General features: G+C 43.3%; 1 protein-coding gene across 1 annotated transcript in view; it reads right to left on the reverse strand.

The window, feature by feature from the left end:
- Nucleotides 1-21,134, reverse strand: part of LOC147665952 (adhesion G protein-coupled receptor L3-like) — a 477,982-nt gene that overhangs the window by 132,671 nt on the left and 324,177 nt on the right. The window contains exons 9-10 of the mRNA XM_086949385.1: nucleotides 15,211-15,394; nucleotides 11,527-11,649 (exon numbers count right to left, since the gene is read on the reverse strand). Coding sequence (XP_086805511.1) covers nucleotides 11,527-11,649; nucleotides 15,211-15,394 — 307 coding nt within the window. The remainder of the gene's footprint in view (nucleotides 1-11,526; nucleotides 11,650-15,210; nucleotides 15,395-21,134) is intronic.

Genomic DNA, 21,134 nt, shown 5'->3' on the forward strand with positions numbered 1-21,134 from the left:
GTCACTCTTCTGTGCACATGCACTTTGGATTCTTTGCAGATTTGCTACCACCTATCATTACATACAAGCACTTGAGCATGTATCAAAACCCAGTGACTGACAATCTGCACTCTCGAGTCAGCAAAATGCTCCATTAAGACACATTTTGTACCAAGGGTGTACTCTGGCAAAAACAGATGGCTCACGTGCTGCTTTGGACCCAGGAAGGATGCGAATGTGAAAGGAGTTGGAGCCTAATGGTCATTTTTCACAAGTGGCGGATGAAATTGGATCATTGATGACTCAGCTTAAGGTGTGCGAGTATGTCACTTTGCTCTCAAACTCCTTCTGCGATTAGAGGGAACAGAATACAAATATCGGGCAGAGTTGCTCAAACTTACATTTTGCAAAAGAATAGAGGGTCAGTCACAGGACATTGCAGCAAAAGTTTCTTGAATCCTGATTCCCAGGGCATTTGCACCGAAACATGGTTCAGTTCTGCAGTTTCAACATTTGAGGTATCTTCTCGTACAAGTCAATTAGTAAAGGCATGATTCGGAGTTGGTGTTTTCCAAACCCTGCACAAATCCCTGTTTGTGTTGGGGTCGGAATTGCAAAATAAGTAATATTTACTGCACACACTTCAACTTCCGGGTACATTAAAGACCTTAGCCTTCCTTAAATATTGGCAGGTATAACCCGACGGAATTTTACTTGGAAAAACCGTATGGTATTTGCCGTAATATGCAAGATTTGTTGTGAATTCCAATCCAATTCAAAAATTCTTTATTTCGGCCATTTGAGACCATAAAAGTTGAATTACTTCCCCAAAACTCTGAATATGTGCTATTAAGTGCATTTAAGACATTCAAAACCCTGGGATATTGTATTTTATCATGTTAGATAAATAGCACCTGCTCTTCCCACCAACTGGGAATTAGGGCTAAAAAACACTTCGGCGTTGTCAGAAGAAAAACACAAGCTAAAACCTTAAACAAGGGTACATGGAAAAAAATTGCAATCCTGACAGTGAGTGAAATCCAGAGCTTCATCTCCACCAGAGAATGCAGGTGATGGGTACCGGAACTCATTTTTGGGGATTGGGGTGATTTGTGAAAGCCAAACCTTTACCCACAACAAAAGAAAAGAGAGAAACAAAAGAGGAACAGGGAAACAGTGACGAGAAGAGAAATCAGAAATAAAAAAAAACCTTGCTAAAGTGAGAAAGAGCGACAGGAAGCATAGAGTGCAGGGAGAAAGTACCACGAACCATGACGTGGAATTAAATCTATGAATCCTTAATATTCATCAAAACTGGCTTTCCATATCGCTGGTGGCGGGATACTCAGGAAAACTTTAGGCTCCTGCTTAACTCCTGGTAGAACAAGATAAAACTGTGTTTAGGAAGAAAGTGCGTGGGGGGTGGGTCAAGCTACTATCCATTTCTGCTCGAAATTGACAGCCAATGTTATATGGATCATTCCTTGGAGTACATTTTAGAAAGTGCCTTTGTTTACTAGTAGTCTGCTGGCCTCTTTCATAACTTGACCAGAAGCAGACCTTTGTCTGATCCTTGAAGCATCTCCCGCAAGATGGCGTCCTGTCAGCCTCGGCTATGCCGCCGCGCAGAATCCTCTGCAGACTGCACTCATTACAGAACAATAAAGCAAATGAGTAAAGCATTTACGTTAATGGGGCTCATAAAGAAATTTGTCAGACTCCATTAGTAAAAGTGAACCTGGCACTTCCCAATTTGGTCCACAAAGGACCAATGTAGGCAACAGAGCCCATGAATCAGGGAGGGTTGACTCCGCTCACATTGCTGGCCCATAAAGAACACTGGCAGGAGGGAGGGGGCGCGATTTACAATAACACTTTGCAGGGACAATAAATCGAGGGGATTGAAATTGCTATAGTACAAAACACAAAGACGCATTCACTCTCGCAGCAGTGTGGCGGCATTTCTCATGGGCATTCTTTATCAGGCCCGCAGCATGTGCCTTGTTGAGCAATCAAACTTTCTGCGTATTTTGCAACATTGTCAACGGGGACATCTTAAGGATTTTGAGGCCCTTGGCCACATGTATTTTGGGGGACCCTTTTCAAAATAGCTTTGAAATTATGATCCAATTTCAGCTGTTTCATACCCTCTTTGGCCAGGCACACTCGTCCAAATTCTAAATGTGCGTACATCTAATATTCAGGAATAGTGGTGTGTATTTTCATTATTGTAAAAGGGAAGCAGCTCTTTTACATTTAAAACAATCTTTTAAAATTATTCAAGGTCATCCGAGCAAGACTCTCTGCAGAACAAAGATGGCTCTATCAGGGGGCCCAAAAAGCCTGGGGGTGGTCAGGGCCTGAGCCTACTTTGCCCATGCCTTAAAACGTCTCTGACTTCGTCAACTCCTATTGGCTTTCTCTGAACTGACAATAAACTAATAAGCTAACGCATCCCACGGAAAGTCGTTAAAATATCGCCTTGTACAATAAAAGAAGCAAAGTTGTTCATCCGCTCTCTTGCATCCAACTCTTAGCTGGCAATATTTCATGTTAAATATGGCGGCTTGAGCCGTGAAATACGGCGCAGGTGGTGTGCGGGATGACAGATCGTCCTGCTCGCGCCCAGGTGGCGAAATGCACATACAGTAGCCTCGCTCATCCATCAGGCCTGCAATGGCCCATTATGTACCAGAGCACACTGTCCGTGGATTAATATATGCAGGAATATTAAAATAATACTGAAACCTAATCTGCTATTGTCCCCTGGTGCTTCGAGATATTTCTCAGCATTGCCTTTTTCTGGCACCAGTGGCGCTACCCGGAGGAGTATGGAAGGTACAGCATGACTTGGCGCTAGGAGAAATTAAATTACCAGGAACGGCTCTGTGCGGAATTCAGTATGACAGTCTAATAAAACATATGCTGTCGACGAGAGCTCAGACGGTTTTGTCTGTATAAAAATGTGGGTTTTCTTTCTTCACAGATATATCTGAAATGTTATTTTTACCTGCAGGCAGGCAGGACAATCCATTTCGCCCTGTCCGCTTATGTCAAAACGTAAAAGGCCACAGCGGACCACACCGGTGGCGACCCATGACACCATCGCTGTATTTTTGACACTTTAGAAGGTGACATGTGTGAAGAGCGAGGACGCAATCAGCCGGACTGCTCTAGGTGGCGGGATATCAGCTGCTTGTTGACAATTATGTTATTTTTCTCAAACGTGACAGTAAAATGGGCCAGTGCTACCACGAGAAGGGAACTAAAATTAAATATAAATGAGTTTCACCTTAGAGCTCAGCTGTATTGAATTCGAATGCCAACTGAATGCAGCAGTGGCGTAACGAAACTTGAGGGGGCCCCCCTGCAAAGCACATGGAGGGGGCCCCCCGCGGCGCGACCCACCATGCCCCCCGCAGCGGTGCGGCCCACCATGTACCACTTTGCCCTACCACCCAGAAATCTAGCATATTTTGCTTTGAAACCTCCAACATTTAAAGGAAATGCCTCTATATTGTCTCTGTCTCTCTCTCTCTCTTCCTCCCTCTCTATCTCTCCCTGTCTCTCTCCCTCCCTCTCTCTATCTCTCCCTCCCTCCGTCTCCCTCCCTCTCTGTCTCTCTCTCCCTCCCTCTCTCTCTCTCCCTCCCGGTCTGTCTCTCCATCCCTCCCTGTCTCTCTCTCTCTCTCTCCCTGTCTCTCTCTCTCTCTCCCTCCCTCCCTCTCTGTCTCTCTCTTTCCCTCTCTGTCTCTCTCTCTCCCTCCCTCCCTCCCTCCTGGTCTCTCTCTCTCCCTCCCTCTCTGTCTGTCTCCCTCCCTCTCTGTCTCTCTCTCTCTCTCCCTCCCTGTCTCTCTCTCTCTCCCTCCCTCTCTGTCTCCCTCTCTTTGGATTGCAACCACATGTAATGCTGCTGGGTACACTATAGAGATATTCACGTGTAAGTGTTATGTTCTTCATAACTGTAGATTACAAATTATTTGTTGTTGCCCACCTGATAACTGAACCCACGCATCAATATAATATATAAAAGAATACAATCATAATAAAAAGAATCTGCAGCAAATGTATGAACTATTTTTAGAAAATACTATCAAAGCCTTCTCGTGGATACTGTATGCTAATAAATCAACACGGTAAAATACAAAGACGAGATTCACCAGGATCTATCATGGACATCAGAAGACGTGACATCCTTTCACCCGAACAGACATCACACAGGCGTGACCCTTGGCTCAATCACGACCTCTTAAAAGCCTTGTATTTGCTAGGGGTGGGGAGGTAACACTTGGAAATCACAGAAGGTAAAAAGGAACACAGGAAGAGACAGGTACCACAGAGACACGACTCCATCTGTGAGAACGTGTGCATGTCTGTGTTTGCATGCCTTAATAGGCACATTAAAGTCCGAGTGCCTACGGTTGTTTAAAATGAATGGAAAGAAGAAGGCTTGTTGATTTGCAAAGGAAGCATATATCCATTTGCAGCTTTTGTGACTTCATTCCCTTGGTTTGCCAAAGTCATTTAAGATCGTCAACTACTCCCCCCATGGCCACGGTCTGTCCTTCCATGGGGTGTCACCGCCTGAGGCTGGAGGCCCCGCCGGTGACTGACTTACTTCGGAGTTCGGCTGTTTGGACAGTCCTGAGCGTGGGCGGGCCTGGCTTTGTCTTCGTTCTCTTCTCTGTCTTATTGAGTATGGATATGCGCGCCCCTGATGCCACCCGGCACACCTAACGCGCATTTGCGTGTGAGCTCAATTATAATAACTGCTCACCTCATTCAGTCTCAGACACTCACACGGGTGACGACGGGCAGGGGCGTAGCTAGAGCTTCTGGCGCCCAGGGCTATCCCTCAGATTGCTGCCTCTGGACGAGGGGCTGGGGAAAAAGGACAGCGAGCAGCGGAGTGGATTGGCAGGGTTCAAGTTACGCCACTCCCTACTCCCCTGCAGGTGAAAGCAAAGGTCGGAGCGGAGGTGCTGTGTGGGTCCACCCACAATTTTCACAGTGTGAACGCAGTCCACCCTGCCAAGAAGTTGGGCCACACAGAAATATGCTGAACGTGTCCTGGTGTCATTTTCAGACTCCTGGACACGTTCAGCAGCACCTGCACATTGTCTGCTTTTCATTACCATCAGCAACGTGCTGGAAGCGAGGGGGGCTTTTTTATGTTCACCTCCAGCTGGGCCAGAGATGAAGGTTGAGTTAAGGGGCCATTAGGCCTCCTTTTGATGGAGTGGCCTGGAACCTTACACTATGTAAATGCAACAGAGGGAAACAAAAGCACACAGCTTGTTATCTCTTCACAGGTGCTTAAGAGAGGCATGCGTTTGACTTTATTAGGTCCCTTTATGTAAGTGCATGAACTGTAAGAATGTCATATGTGTTGGTTTGTCCCAGTATTTACGCACAATTTAAATAGCACTATTTTCATGCAAGTGTGTACATCAGTGTACAAGATGTATTGCATGAGTCAGTGAGGGTTAAAAGGTGCAGCAGTCACATAGCCTACATGGTTCACTGTGCAATAGTAAAAGGCTTACTATTTATGAGCTGCAAGTAACGAAATGATCTGTGTTCAAAGCAGTAACCCACATACCTTGCTACCTAAAAAACATTCTATCACTTGCATATTACATGATGTGCTTTGCAAGCACATTAACCTTCTATACTACTTCGAGTCAGATCTGGGACTACACAAAACAGAAATTGCTCCAAGAAATACTTTAACCACCTGGGTTATCTCACCAATTATTATTCCATGATATATACTGGGCACCTCTGCAGCAGATGTCTTCACCCCTAAAAATATTAGAAAACGCAGACTTTGCAAACAATTAAGCATAAAAGATCTACCAACATGCTTCTCCTTGCTGCCAATTTCTTTGAGGCAGGCTTTTAGAAAATTTGTAAAATTAGTTGAGGAATCAGGATTGCGCCACATTTTTTTAGCACAACCCCAAAGCGAAATCTAATTTGTTAATTCTCATAATGCGCTCAAATGCCCTCATGATATGTGATGTCACTTACCACTGTGATGCCACGTGTGAGGTCATGCATTGTGACATCACAGGCTGTGATGGCACAGACTATGATGTTACTTGCAAACTGACTAACTAGGTTAGTCCCCCCCCCCATAATGGAGCTGTAAGAAAGTCCATAGCGTAAAAAAATACAATTTACATATTTTTCCCCACAGTGCAGGCAGTTTCATGTTTTCTCATCCACCACATGCATTCCTTAAAGGCCTGCCCCGCGCCCTTGCCTCTGAGTAACTTCATGTGGTGTCAGCCAGCACTGCAGTCCAGCAGTCATTAGAGACTCCTTTGAAAAGCAGCACCATCGACCCACCTTTGGCCCCCAGGTCAAAACTAGAGATCCTTCCAACTGTCAGTGTCACCCATATCCAGTGATACCTTAAACGGACAGCCGCCCTTAAGTTAAGTTCCTACTGCTGCTGTATAGAACAGAGGAATAAGAATTCAATTGTAATTCATTTTCACTTACCTTATTTAGGCTGTCAGGGTCATAGCTGCCAAGGTTTCAGATTGCTCTGTGTGACATTATCAGAATTTCAGTGTAATAATGAGTGACATTTCAAGGACTAGGAGTGACACTTTCTCCCGAGCAAAATCCAGCAATGAAGAGGGAAATATATTAAATTAGAGCAACAAGAAAATCGTACAAATGCTGCAAAGCACTAGAAATGCATTAAGCCTCAGGCTGAGAGACAGATAAGTCTAAGTATAAGGCATAGCCAGCAGGTAGGGCATTGTAGTGTTTATACTTTTATAAACGAGTTTCATGCCCGCTTCCAATGCAACCCCTGAAGTGACAGTTTTGGGCTGATTGTTTTGGGCTTTTTTCTGGGTGTGTTGAGTTTGCTGCACTCGGTTGTACTCTTGATTTTTCTTATATTACCATAAACCTTTCCTGCAGTAAAATCACATATGGACGCGGTCTTCCAGTACACACCCTGAAGTGTAGGTGGGACAGGTTCACTATATGGGCTACATTTTTTGGTATTGAATTTTGGTGCTGTGCAGCAGTTGTAAGATATTATTAGACCTATTGCTCAAATGGGTGTTAATTCTGATATTGGTATGTTTTCCCTGTAGTCTTTGCTTGATTTTTATCTCATGAGAAAGCGTCACTCTTAGTCATTGAATGTCGCTCATAATTACACTAAAATTATTAAAATGTCAAACAAAAGAAAATCTGAAACCTTGCCAGCAAGGACTCTTATTTGATGCCCCTCTTTAACTTGAACATGAACTGGGGCGTCGTTTACACCCCCACCAATCTTACATTATAAACACTTCCAAAAACATCTTTTTATCAAAGTGCAACGTTACCATGCAATTTACGTATATACCCCCACTTCTCCCCCTCCAACCAACAGCACTAGTGATAACCAACGGTTAAACCATTAAATCAATCCCTGCACTAAGTCCTTCCTCATCCTCCTTCTCATGCGTTAAAACAATCACCCCTCCATGCTTACTTTCGAAAAACATTCATGTTCTCCCCCTTCAGAATCCCACTTTGCATATGCCCTGCTTTCTCAAATACCTTTCACCACCTGACCAATCACAACCTAAATTGGCTCTTTTAATCTACCAACCATGAATCCATACGATCTCTCACAGAGTCACATTACTTACTTCTACCTTGTCCATCCTCTCATTACCCATTCATCTCTCTTTATAACTAGTCAAACTGCTCCAGCTCGCCATCACACATCAAACCTAGTGCATGTTCTCATCCCTTCCTCGAATTTTACACTTCAACTCCCGTTGCTTTCATCCCCTGCAACACTTCTAAATTACTCACTTCCTTTCATACTGTGAACTTTACTAACAACGTCCCACTCCTCACCTCTGCCCATTTCAGGTCGTATGTGTGCACTTAAACCTGTCGATTTCTTATATTGCCTTCACCCTGAATTCACAGCAAAGCCGTTTTGTGTCATTAGAGGTTTTAAATGCCAACATTTACAAGCTTTCTTCATACCTGTCTCACACGTTAAAAGCTTCCGACCTCATCTCCTCGCTTTCGCACGCACGACGCACCCATATCAATTACATCCTCCCGATTGGTTAATTATGCAAAATGTTCCCTCTCTCATGAGCCATGAGTACTGGTATGCAAATTGCTAGCTTGTTTTCCACACTACATTTCCCATCGAGCACTTCGTTTGTAAAACATGTTCAGACATCCAAATTCACTTTCCACAATTCCTCTTTAACTTCAAGCACACACTTACTTGAAGGCAATTGTAGCTGTGGCCATCTCGAGAGCAGCTCCATTTTACGAGATGCCGACCGCCTGCCTTGCCTCTCTCTCCCTGCAGTATCCGGCTGCCCACATCAGGCTCGCTCTAGCTGGCAGGCTCAGTTGCACGGGTCATCATGGTGGTGGGACAGGCTGGGTCATCGGGTGCATGTGATGCAGTGAGCCATTTCCGAGTTCAGCTGCTGCCCAACTGAACAAAAGTGAAAGCAGTGACTCTCGAGTCGATACGAGGAGTCACTGTGGTAGCGCGTGGGCAGGCCAAACAAAGGTCCCCAGGGCCGTCATTGGTAGAGATTTTGCGCTGCAAGAGTGACGGCCCTGGGAACCACATAAGCAGTACGGCTTACGGCGCACCGGCGCCGCACCACCACTAAGCTAGGTGGTGCAGGTTTTAGTTGCATTTTATTTTCAAAAATACGTGCGAGCACTGGCTGCTCAGCAACAACCGCCACACATGTGCCTGCCGCCTCCAAATTAAATTGGCCCCCACCATTTCGGACTGGACTGGACTTGACTCTCGGGGCCCCAGCCGTGTCCCCCCCGCACCCCGGGGCCCCCGCCCGCACCATTTCAAAGCCTGGCTGGGCCCCCTGCACCCAGTATTTCGAAGACTCGGGCCCTGGTCGGGGCCCTGCACCAATTCGAATACTCCCTGGGGCCCCAGCCGGGGCCCCCGCCCGCACCATTTCAAAGCCTGGCTGGGGCCCCGGCCGGGCACTCGCACCATTTCAAAGATTTGAAGGGGCCCTGGCCGGGGCCCGCACTGGCACTGTCTGCGCACCATTTTAGAGCCTGCTGTGCGTCAGCGTCACAGATGTATTGAGGGGCCCGGCTGGGGGCCCCCCGGAGCCCGAGGCCCCCCCGCAATGCGGGGCCTGCGGGGGCTTGTGTTACGCCCCTGGAATGCAGGCAAACAAAATCAGGCTTTTGCCTCGAACATGCTTAGAAAAGGACTATAGCCACATTTCACGGCCACCCAGTGAGGTGACAGTTGCTGCTATACGATACGAAACACGGAGACACAAACTGTCGGATGTGTTATGAAGAGAAAATGGCCGCCCTTGCAGTATTGCGAAGATGGCTGCTGCAAGGCCAGAGTTGTAATGGCGCGAATGACTATCAAGTGCTATTCGGACGGTCCTTGCATGGTTGTCTTCGTCCCTTTCCACATTTAAGTGGCTGCAGTCTAGGAATATGGACTTGAAATATAAGGTGCAAATGCAATGGTTTGGTAACATGCAATTTTTTTTACATAGCAAGCTATTCACTGTATACCTTTACTGAACACTGAACAGGAATAATCATAGTTGGGGGTGGGTGCTAAATTCCACTCGGCCCGCAGAGTTTGGGAAGTTTTGGCCACCACGTGTTAAGACTTGTAACGCCGATTTCCAGTCAAACTCCGTCAACCACTACAAAAACGAGGTCAGTGTCTTCCAAACATGAATTCTTGAGGGAACCCCTGTCCCCTTCTTTTACCTCTGTCTCTGGCCACCCCGTTGGTTAACCATTGGGTGGCCTCTCTGTTTCAAATGACGTGCCCAATCCCAGCGCAGTATTTTTCGCGGGCTTTGCCTCCCGCAACTTCGTTTCCGCTCTGTAGCTGTGAGAGGTTCTCCATGGGCTCCCAATTGGTCAGCTGCGCTTCCCGGTCCACACTATGTAAGTTGGCAAGCGAGAATGGGCTTCACCATACACCACTAGAAGAGCACTTGTGAGATTTTCTCAACGTGGATGGTCGCGGACAGTCTTGACCATTCACGGTAATAAAGCTGCCACTTGAATAAAAAATATACTTGACCAGCAGCAAAGAAGCAGTGCTCTGTGACCTGGTGCAAAGTGCCATTCGTGCAGACTTTTCAGCGAGAAACAAGCTCCCGGCGCAAAAAATCAATGTGAGCAGTGCCACATGCTGATCTCCGCCCGCTCGCAGAACTTTGTGGAATCTCATGGAGTTTTCATGTAACTCCACGGAATTCCACCCACCAGTAATCATAGTAGAGGTATAAATCACGACCACAGTACTCATTGCACATGATCTGGATTTTAAAGCCCTTTGGCGTATGTAGAATCGACTGCTACACAAACTGTCCTTCAGATGGAGTGCTATTGATGCCGAGATATTTCAATTATTGCGAAAATGAAGCATAGACTGCTTACAATTACTGCTCATATCTCTTTCACATAGTGGAAACACTTAGGAAGGCGTCCCAGTTTGCGGCGAAATACGCAATACTTGGCTCTAGAGATGCCAATGACATAACCTTTGATTTCATTAGATGCCATGGCCACAATTTTATAACAAGCTCATGCCAATTTTACCTGGTGGTTGACTAGCAGACAAAGAATGGCAACATTTTCTGATTTCAGCTGCACAGCACATTAGTAGGGGCAAAACCAAATCACTAATGGGATATAGGTTTGCAATCATTTTCTGAATAAGGTCTACAGCACGGCAAAGTTGGATACTTCGCACTGAGGAGGGATGGAATACTCATTGAGTTGAGGACTCTAAACCACTGGTTATACAGATTACCAAGAAATAACACAAAATCTATGTCTAGTACCCCTTTTGTCATTGTGTAAGACACTATAACAGCACATCGCTCCACCCTGTCAAATGCAGCAAGATTTTGCAGCGCATAGAAACACAGCAGCAAACAATTGCAGTCCTAGTGGTCACTGTGACTCCAAGAGATATAACTGTTACTCATCTGGTGAATTAAATTTGACCTTACATTCTTGAAACCTTGCTGTGCATTCCTGATTGATATTATGAATTACACACACAAGAAAGCCACTGTCCTTGATTCCATGCAATACTAAGGTTAACTCCTTCTTCCAAAAAACAACTTCACTCTTCGGGTACATGGTAAAAAGGAGATGGAAGGTCCACTGCTTGGATAGCTACATACAGCTATGATTCATAATAAATCCCTCCTTCTCCACAACTACAATTTTGAAGGTAACAGAATTGCATGGCTCTTTTCAGTAGATTTAATCTGATAACTAATAACATATCGCTGTACTTTTATGGTATGATTTTTGCATGTGTTCTTGCATTGTTCTAGGTGAACAGTATTCATGTATCATGCTGAAAAGTCCAACACATTTTTTTGGCAACCCAACATAAAATAGATCGTTGAAGTCTGTTGGCCAATAGCATTGATGTTTCAAGGGGTCAGATGAAGAACAAATTGCTGGAGTACAAAGGGAAAACATGTTCTAAGAAAAGAAAAAGCAGCTTACCGTAGCGGCCATTTTGTCTCAGCGTGTTTGCCGACAGCTGGATGGAGCTACCATGGCCAAGGTTCTGTGGAAATTTCAGGTCCTCTAAATTCATATCAGTAATAAGTCTTGCAACTTCTAGTTCTATTACGAGAAAAAGTGAGAAATACTTTTTAAAAAAGGTTTTAAGACGACAGTATGCAGTTTTAAATAACACTGTTTTCAAACTACAACTTTGACTGAATTGAGGATTTTTTGCCATTTCAATGCCTCTGTCCTGGAGCTTTTCTGAAATTTAATTAAAGTACAAGCCCAGTAAATGGGACTTTTGCTACAAAAGAGAATACAATGCATGAAAACAAGACACGTAGACTTGCACAAACAATAGAATGAGATGTGGAAAATGAGAGCGAAGGCCATAGGCATTCATCATCATAAAATCTTTATTTCGGTAAAAAATACCATAAAAGCACAGATTTATAATTCACAACCAAAGATTCTCATAGCAATTAATTGTCACATTTCTGATAAAGTTTAAAACGATGGATAAAAACATTTAAGAAAGCGACTGAGATTGTAGATTGGTTGATTAAAAAAAAGAAGAATACAACGCACAATGGATCTTTAGGCGCGCAGGCCAGGGTTAACCTTGGCCAATTAAAACTCTTAGAATGCGCCACATAGCAGCCAGAAAGTGTGAGACAGCAAATACAATTGGTCCAGCGGTATCAGTTTTCAGCACTCTGAGCGCATGCTCACACTGCCGGAAGCCAATATTATTGCAAAGCGGCTTGAGCCAGTACTTCCTCGGATTTTGGAAGGCAGGACAAAAAAAAGAATACATGTGTCTCAGTTTCACTGCCATAATCACAAGAGGGGCAATTTTTCGGTGCGGACAATGTCCAGTTGTATGTGAATGTCCTTAACACCTTGGCTGCTAGAGAGATTATCCTGCTGTGCTGGGTCCCTATGTAAATGTGTGTGTCCGTGACGGAACCATTCCATCATCAGCACAGCCCAACCGTGACTGATGACGGAATGGTTCCGTCACAAGCATCAAAGGGGTTAAAGGTAAAACACCATGCCTCCATTGCACAAACAATTTTCTAGCTACAACAGGATAGATAATATCTAAAAAGCGTTCAAAGCAGTAAAAATCTTTGACCAGCACGAAGGTAGCAATTCTCGAGCCGTTATTGGGGTTAGTCAGGGCCATTTTTAGGTTCTCAGCTCGGTATAGTTTCGTGAGCATGTTGCCTGAGATCTGTTTACAGCCCTGTTCTGGGTCAGTCCATAGGACAGGAATTCCCAGCCTAATGCATTCCTCCTTAATATGAGTGAGCCATGGAAATTTGGATCTGCACGCCCAACTGAGTATTTCTCTGAGCTCCAGCCTATAAGTGGCCAAGTCTGGTGTAGCCCATAACCTGCACCAATACCTTAATGGTTTCAGGGCTAGCTTCTCATCAATTGGCGTGATCCCCATATCAAATATTTGTGGGAGCAACGGGGTGCTAGGGGGGAGGGCCAACAAGTGCCGCAGAAAGTTGTTCTCCACCCTGATGATATGTGTTTGATTACAATGTCCCCATAGCTCTCCACCATAGGCATTCAGCATCTACTGAGATCTACTGAAATCTTGTCAACGCTTTAAATCAAAATTTGAAAATAAAAAGAACAGAAAGCATCACCTGTGAAGATGACTTATCAATGAGAGGGATTTCTGTTCAGGATCTCTAGTATGGAGCATGCCAGAGCTGTTTGTAGACAGCAGTACAGCATGTGGGACTGTTGTAACCTTGAGTGCTGACCAGAGGTCAGTAACAGAGAAAATGGCGGCAAAAAGAAAACATGGTAAGTATGACAGAAATGGACAGAACTTAGAGGTTGATAAAAGAAAAGTCTGATAAGTCATGGACATGGAGTCGGAGAGAAGAAAAAAAAGAGGAGCATGTGCTTGATGGGTGAAGGAAGGGAATAGTGGGACGTGTAAGAAGTTGAATGATAAGCAAACAGTGGAACGCAAGTTGTGGGTGATATGAGAAGGAACAGCGGAACACTCTAGGATGTTATTACAGATGAAACCGTGGAAGTCCGGCTGAGTGTAGAAGAAGATGATGGGGAAACCCTTTATGACAGGACAGTGTCACAGGAACACATGTTGGTCATTGTTATCTAAGGAAAATGTAGCAGATGTGTTGAGTGTGGTAGAAGAAGAAAAAGTAGAACATAAGTTAGAAGTGGCAGGAGGACAAAAAAGGGAACAGCTGCTTGAGGGGTAAAGAAAGGAAAAAGTGAAACGTCTTTGACTTGGAAAAATAAGAAAACATATTGAAGGTGAGGTTAAAAATAAATGGGAGAAGTAGAAAACAGTGACACAAGAGTTGGAAGAAACAGAAGTAGTAAGGAGGAATACTTGCTAGAAGCAGCAAAAGAAGGAAATGTGAGTTGGACACTCTTAACTGTAGGAAGCAGTGAAACACGTTTTGAATGAGGTAACAGGGTAACACCTGTTAAAAGTGTCACAAGAAGGTACCAGTGGAAGGTGTCTTAGAAGAGATAACGTGTTAATAGGATTAAGGAACGAAGTAGTAAAGAAAATATAAAAAGTCAGAGTAGGGAACGGTGCTGCAGGTGCTTAAAAGTGTAAGAAAGACTCAATGGAACAAGAAATGAATGATGTGAGCGGACGAGAAGTTGAGTCAGTAGTGCAGGGGCTGAGAAAAAGGAATGAGTGGCCCTGATTTGAATGGGCAGAGAGAGAAGAAAGGCGAGCCATTTTGGAAGGGGTGATTAGCAGAGGGGAAAAAATCAGAAAGAGGGAGGGAGATAAATGAATAGTCAGATGATGAAGAATGCCTTACAAAGGAGAACTAAGAGAGGGTAACACTAGGGGGCATCACAAGAAACAAACTGCTCACTACTTGCTAAATTATTGGAGGCAAAATGAATGAGGGCGCAGCAGTTCAACAATATAGACTTTGTATACACATTAGAAACCTCTGTCTAGTGCTGTGGTAATGATAGCACTATTCAAAAACAAAAGATTTCATTGGTGGCACAAGTCTCCTGCACTTTAGGGCAGTGTGGCCAGCTAGACTACCTTCTTATGGATTTCACCCCAAAACATCACCTGTAGAAAGCATGATCACAGCACGACCTTTTTGGACACACATTATTTGTGTGCTCGTGATTGTGCAAATCACAAGCACACGAAACGTTTTTGTCCAGGTAATCAACTTAGAAGGTGGACTCTGTTGGGCAAGCTTCAACAGAGCTCGTGATCATGACATGACTTTCCATATGCTGTCAGACAGCTTAAGTGTTGAATGCTGTCCCAACAGTGGCCCGATGACAACATAAATGCAGTTTGTAGGTGTTAGCTGATTACTGCATAAGTGAATCAAAGAATTAGTGTTGAGGGTATCACTTAATCAACTCATTCAGCTGTAGTACTTTAGGGAGGAATTCTACTTGGAAGAGGATGGATAACGTTCTTTAAACCCACAAAAGAAACGTTTTGCTTAATTTTGGGGCTCAATAAAAGCTATTGCTACCTACAAAATATGGATTTCGCACAAAAACGACAAAGGTGTTGGTCTTCAGTTCAACAGAAAATGTGCAGTTTAAATTTGCCGGTCAGGGGTGTGCTTGTGCCCTCAATTGTGTTGTGTCACTGTAAAGGGGGACGGAAGTGGTACTCACGGACGTTGTCGGTGTTCTCCCGGACTATGTCCGTCTTCAGAAGGTTGTCCGTCAGCACGAAGGCGCCTTCCTCCACGGTGTCCAGCAGCATGGTGGCGGCCCGCAGCTGGTCGCTCGCCGTCAGGTCCCTCCACGCGCTCACGGCCTGCGGCTGCAGGAGGTTGTTTACCGTCTCCACCATGGCCTGCGGAGCAGAGGAAACAGAATGACAAATGTCCGGTGGGCCCGCGCGAGCTGTCAGACATCTACTAAAACATGCGGCTGTCGTCAAGCGCCTCACTGTGCGTCCCCCCTCCCCCGTGGAGAGGCGCTGCCGCAGACTCACTTGATATAGTTCTGCTGCACAACCTTCCCCACATAAAGAACAGGTCTCTTTATTGTGTTGTGTTGAATGCCAATAAAAAGTCTCTGCTCCTTCCAAGAATCAATAGTTCTGCCCTCTAAGTGCTGCACTGTTCGCTGAATGGAAAGAAAGAAACGAGCAGGGCATGCCAGGCGCAGGCACCACTTTTTCCAAGGCTGCCCATCTCACTAGAAGCACTCTGATGTTTAGGCATTATTCACACCAAACCCAGGGAAACTATCAATTGTTTTCATGAGCTGCGTTTAACTAAGAGAGCCCCTGCATTCTGGATGTCTACTCATTTTTTGTTAGATTGTGTTATGATGTCAGTAACTGTGGTGTTTGCTTATTACTAAATCATCTGGGAGCCTTATGGGTGATGCTAGACGTATGCTTTGATTCGATTTAAATGTACTTTGAAATATATATTCAGATACGTTAAGGGCAGCACATGCAAGTCTCCCGGTATTGTAAATTAGGAAAAATTAAGTTAACAAAGTTGAGGTTCATAATCGAGAAGGACAGATACCGATAATGTAAGAAATACATTTAAGTCATGCGTCTCCATGCCTAGTGCGTACAAGCAAAATCCAGCCAAAGCTTTATCAGCATCCACCCTGAATGAGAAACAACCTAAAACAATACGTTTTTTGTTCTGGGATATATATAGATAAACATATAGAGAAGTATCTTATTCTATCTATCTATCTATCTATCTATCTATCTATCTATCTATCTATCTATCTATCTATCTATCTATCTCTTATATTTCTTTAGAAAAGCATCTCTACTGCCTGGAAAAGTATTTACCTAAACCTTAATAAACGGGCATGCATAATTTACATATGAGGAAGGTATTATTTGCCTGTCCCCAAAGCTGCCAAATGGTAGCTCTCTATTTCTCAAGAGCTTAAGATGTTCTTTCAAGCCAAACACCACATTTTCAATATTACAGGGCAGTGGAAGCATTTTATTTGCAATCTATGCCGTGACAGCCTAGAAGCCACCCAGTGGGATATGGCGAAGTTTTGGGAACATTCATGCTTGACGGTCACTGGTGGCTGTGGGTCATGCCTTGCTATGCAAGAAGTAAAAGCAGGGATGTTCTCCTGATAGAAGTCCCTTGTGCCCCTCTCCTTGATAATCCCTTGATTGTAGAACTCAAAGTGAGTTGAAGAAGCTCAATATAAAATGTTTGGTATGTTTAGCTACACTCATGGACCCATACGTATTGTTAAACGGCAAACAGAATGAGTGTCCGAATGAGTGTTCGAAAGCGGGTCCCAATGCTTCTCTTTACTGATACAGCTTTGAAACTCCATGTAGCCCCAATAAATAAACCATAAACTGACCTGGAGGTCAATTTAACCAATCACTTAAGTACATAGTGTTTAATTTCCAGGTAGGGGCCACCGGCATTCATTTTTGGAATCCAGAACGTTTTTTTTAATTATTGGACTTTGACCCACATCAAGGGAGAAAAAGGCAGAAGAGGAAGAACAATAAAGCAAAACACTTCAAAGAGGGAAGAAGAGATTACAAAGAATCTGCAAGGGTGAGATAAAGGTTCGAACAGTGGAGGAAGGTGATATATGTGAATTAACGGAAAAACAAAAACTGAGAAACCATATTAGTAGAAACGAAATCAAGATAAAACAAATTTACAGAAAAACAATTTAAAGAAAATACAAATAAATCGAAAATGAAATGAAACATTTTAAAGGAAAAATTCCAAATTACATTAAACTTGGGTGGAGTTTAGGACTTGTGAGGGTTTTCTGCGTTCAGGCATGGCAAATGTTTAGGGGTGGTCAGGAGTTTTTAGGTGTCACGAATGGGTGAAGTTCAGGCACAGAAAGGGGATTTTAGGGTTCAGTGAGGGATGTTGCTTATCGCCTGTCATCGTAATAAGGCCCTTAGTTCTTACATTAGATGACAGAATACATCCAGGTTACATCTGGATTTACTTTACGACTTTAGGAAACTCTAGTATTGTTCAAGAAAACTAAGGGCCTGATTTTGAGTTTGGCAAATTAATACTCCGTCACAAACATGACTGATACCCCGTCTGCCTTCTTACAACCGGCATACCAAATAATGCACTTGCAATATGGTGGAAGCAATGTCTATCACATTTGTGACAGAGTGCCAGCCAAACTCGAAATCAAGCCATATAGTTTTGAAATGTTTTGAAAGAACATCATCAAGGGTACTCCATAATTGAGTATGGCAATTGTAATCAATTTTCCATTATTACTAATTGGTTTAATGTCTGTCTAATAAACACAAAAGTGATCAACATCTCAAAATATGAAAGTGAAGCCAAAATTGCACAGTATAATAGAAAGAGTGAAACAAGCATTGATAAAGCCCATAGGCACAGCCTTGTCAATGTATGAAGTGTTGAGATCCAATGTATCTATTAATCTTTTAGAAAGTACAGGCAAGATAAATTAAAATAGCAGAAGTTTTAAAAAAAATCGGCAAAAATGAAACCCTTATATGAGGAAAGAGGAAATGGAAAACTAAAAGAGTAGTCCACCAGCCCTAGTTCTGAAGCACATTCATTTTCAGTTGGATGTGAATATACTATCAGGAAAAATGCCATTACTCTAAGGAACCAGCAGGGAAGAGGAAAGGACAGATCGAAGGAACACCACGAGGGACACACCTTGAAGCAAGTGTGACTACGGGGGGGGCCTCTATTCCTCCCTTCTCATGGGACATTCCAACCCCTAACCTGGGGTTACAAAATCTCTAAGTAGAGTGTGACAAAGGTTAACCTACCAAGGAGGATTTATCTTAGTCTTTTAGAGACTAGATAGGAGCCCTATTATCACGTCCTGATGAATGCCACGGACCCTCCTGGCCATGATGGCAGAAACATATTAGCAACACTGATGGGGATGGGGTACTAGACTCCCCTGTCCCCACCCTAATTTTTAATATTAAGCAAACCCCACTCTAATAAAAGTACATGTGGATGTTGCATTAATTTTTAAAATCACCTTTCTGCAGTGCACGGGCCCCCACTTAGTTATAGAAGTGCCTCCCTGTCTCCAGGTGAAGGCCTGCTCTCTATCAAACACCGTTTTTAGAGAGCGAGGACTGCCGATGATGAAGCATTGTTAAAGGCAGGGGAACCCAATAAACCCTTGTAGGCTTGGGCACAAAGTAATTTCAGTCAAGGGGTGCTACAAGGGACTTGTTTAGAAAAGATTTAAATTCATTCATGAGTTGTACATATGTAACACACTCTCGTGTATCCACAGGATAACCGTCTTATATCAACTGAATCAAATATACATAAAAACTGATGAAGACACGCCCGTATGCCGTTTTTGAATACTGCTTAAAAAAGTCCTTGATGTTAATCTTCGCGTGAAATTTGGCAAACATCCGTAGCCCATGCTTCTTAAATTTAAGTTGAAGCTTCGTGTTTGACATTTTTGCCACACGCCATTGCTGTTTCCGTGCTTATAAGATATCCATTGAAGATTCAAGGGAGTTTTTCCTGCATAGAAAAACACCGTCCTGATGATGGTCTATCCGACGACTGCTACTTAGACCGAAACGTCGACATTCCATCATCTCCTGTCACGTTGCTTTGTCACCAATTCACAACCATTTTTTATTAATTAATTTAGGCTGTGTTTTTGAATATCTGGAGTTGATGTTCCTAGTTATGAACTGTAGTGAAAATTTGATTGACCTCTGTTCATGACCTTGTGCTTTACTTCATTTGTATTTGTCTCCCTACTTTTGTTGCAGTAAAAAAAATTTTTTTTGAACACTGAATACGATTCTTGCTCTATGTGTTCCTTTTGCCTTCCACCAATATATTTGATTCAGTTGATATAAGACGATGATGAAGCATGACACCTTGTGGTGTGTGAGGACAGTGCTTCATTTTTTTGATATTGCAATACCACACAGATGAAGGCATATTGCACCTTCATTTTCCTTAGAATCAGCCACTTGTTTAGGGTAGTGTGTGAACCTGTATTTCTTGAAGGCCAGCTCACCCTGATTACCCCATAGCCTCTTGTTCCTTTCCTTAGTGAATACTAGGGTTATTGTGTGTATATAAAATACCATCACTCCCACAGCAAACAAGTCAAAAGATGAGTGGACTTAACCATTGCCCCATGCTGTATTCTGGTGCGGGGGGAAGCAAAATGTGCATGGCATTGAAAGAGACCGGTGGCTATAGAGGGCTGACCCGAAGCTACAATCTGTACGTACATTTACATATGCATTATTTTATTAATTATTTTGTTTACATGAGTCTGGGGAAGAGCAAACCTGTTAGAACAGGCATAAAAAAGGACAAAGAGAGAGTCTACAGTGAGAAGTTAAAAAGGGGAAATGGACGCAAATAACAGGCAAAACGAAATTGTGGTACTGTAAGTAAGACTACAAGCTAAAAATGGAACCAAAGTAGATAAACAGTTCTTTGACCTTTTATAGTAATCAACCATTATTATATAAGACAACAAATCAGTCAATTATTCATAATAAGATAAATTAGATATAATGAGAGGAGGCAATTTCCCATCATGTCATCTGGTTTTTGACAGCTGCATTGTGTCTGTCTTATAATATTTTAATTACTCCGTGAAAAGTATGTTGATAATTTCAAGGCAGCAAGCTGTGCTTTGTCTCGTTTATGTTTATTGTCTCATGTCAACATCTGTGTTACTGTCGGCCAGAGCTGGACAAAGTTATAAACATTTGATTCTATATTTTTTGGGGGAAGAACAAGCTTATCCCATGTTATCAAGCTTACTATTTAAATACATCATTGACTAGGATTACTGCTCATTTTAGTACTGTGATGAACATCTCAGGATCATTTTATTTCAAATGTACTACACCAAGACATTTACCCCTTCGATGCGTGTGACAAGGTCAACTCGTCATGGGCGTTACCTGCGTTGTGCGTGTGACGAGTTGACCTTGTCACGTAACGCGGGATTTTCGAAATCGCCGCGCTCAGCGGGAAAACCGCTAGCGCGCATGCGGTTAAAAAACAACTTTATTGGGATTATAACAGAGAAGGGTTCAAAGGGGGCTATTCCTGTATCCTCTATTGTCAATATGTTTCCTTGCGTTCAACTGTGCCCTCAGAGGGCCAGGCACACTCCTCAAGATCAGAACTGTGGGTGGGGTCTTGGGGTGACTTTTGACAAATATAAAGATATTTATTTAATCATTTATTTAAGTTTTTATAACGTGCATACAAGACACAAATGTAACAGAGCACTCCACAGACAACACTCTCAAATTAAGCTGTTTAGATAAGGACTCTACATAGATTCAGATACAAGATAAGCAGTAATATTTACTTTTCATTTCCGTAACGAGTTGCATATGTATTGCTTTTTATTCTGTTTACTTCATTCTATAAGGTCATTATCACCCTTAATGTTTCTAACAGTCTGAGGAGAGAACAATGATAGTAATTGAAACCAAAAGACTCCCAATTGGTTTCCTTGATTTTTTTCTGCTGTTATCCTACATAACAGGATACATCGGACATGACAGGCAATGGTCACATCAAGAGGCTATGACTATGTAA

The sequence above is a fragment of the Lissotriton vulgaris genome, unplaced genomic scaffold, assembly GCF_964263255.1.
Source record: "Lissotriton vulgaris unplaced genomic scaffold, aLisVul1.2 SCAFFOLD_1371, whole genome shotgun sequence".
Lineage (NCBI taxonomy): Eukaryota > Metazoa > Chordata > Amphibia > Caudata > Salamandridae > Lissotriton > Lissotriton vulgaris.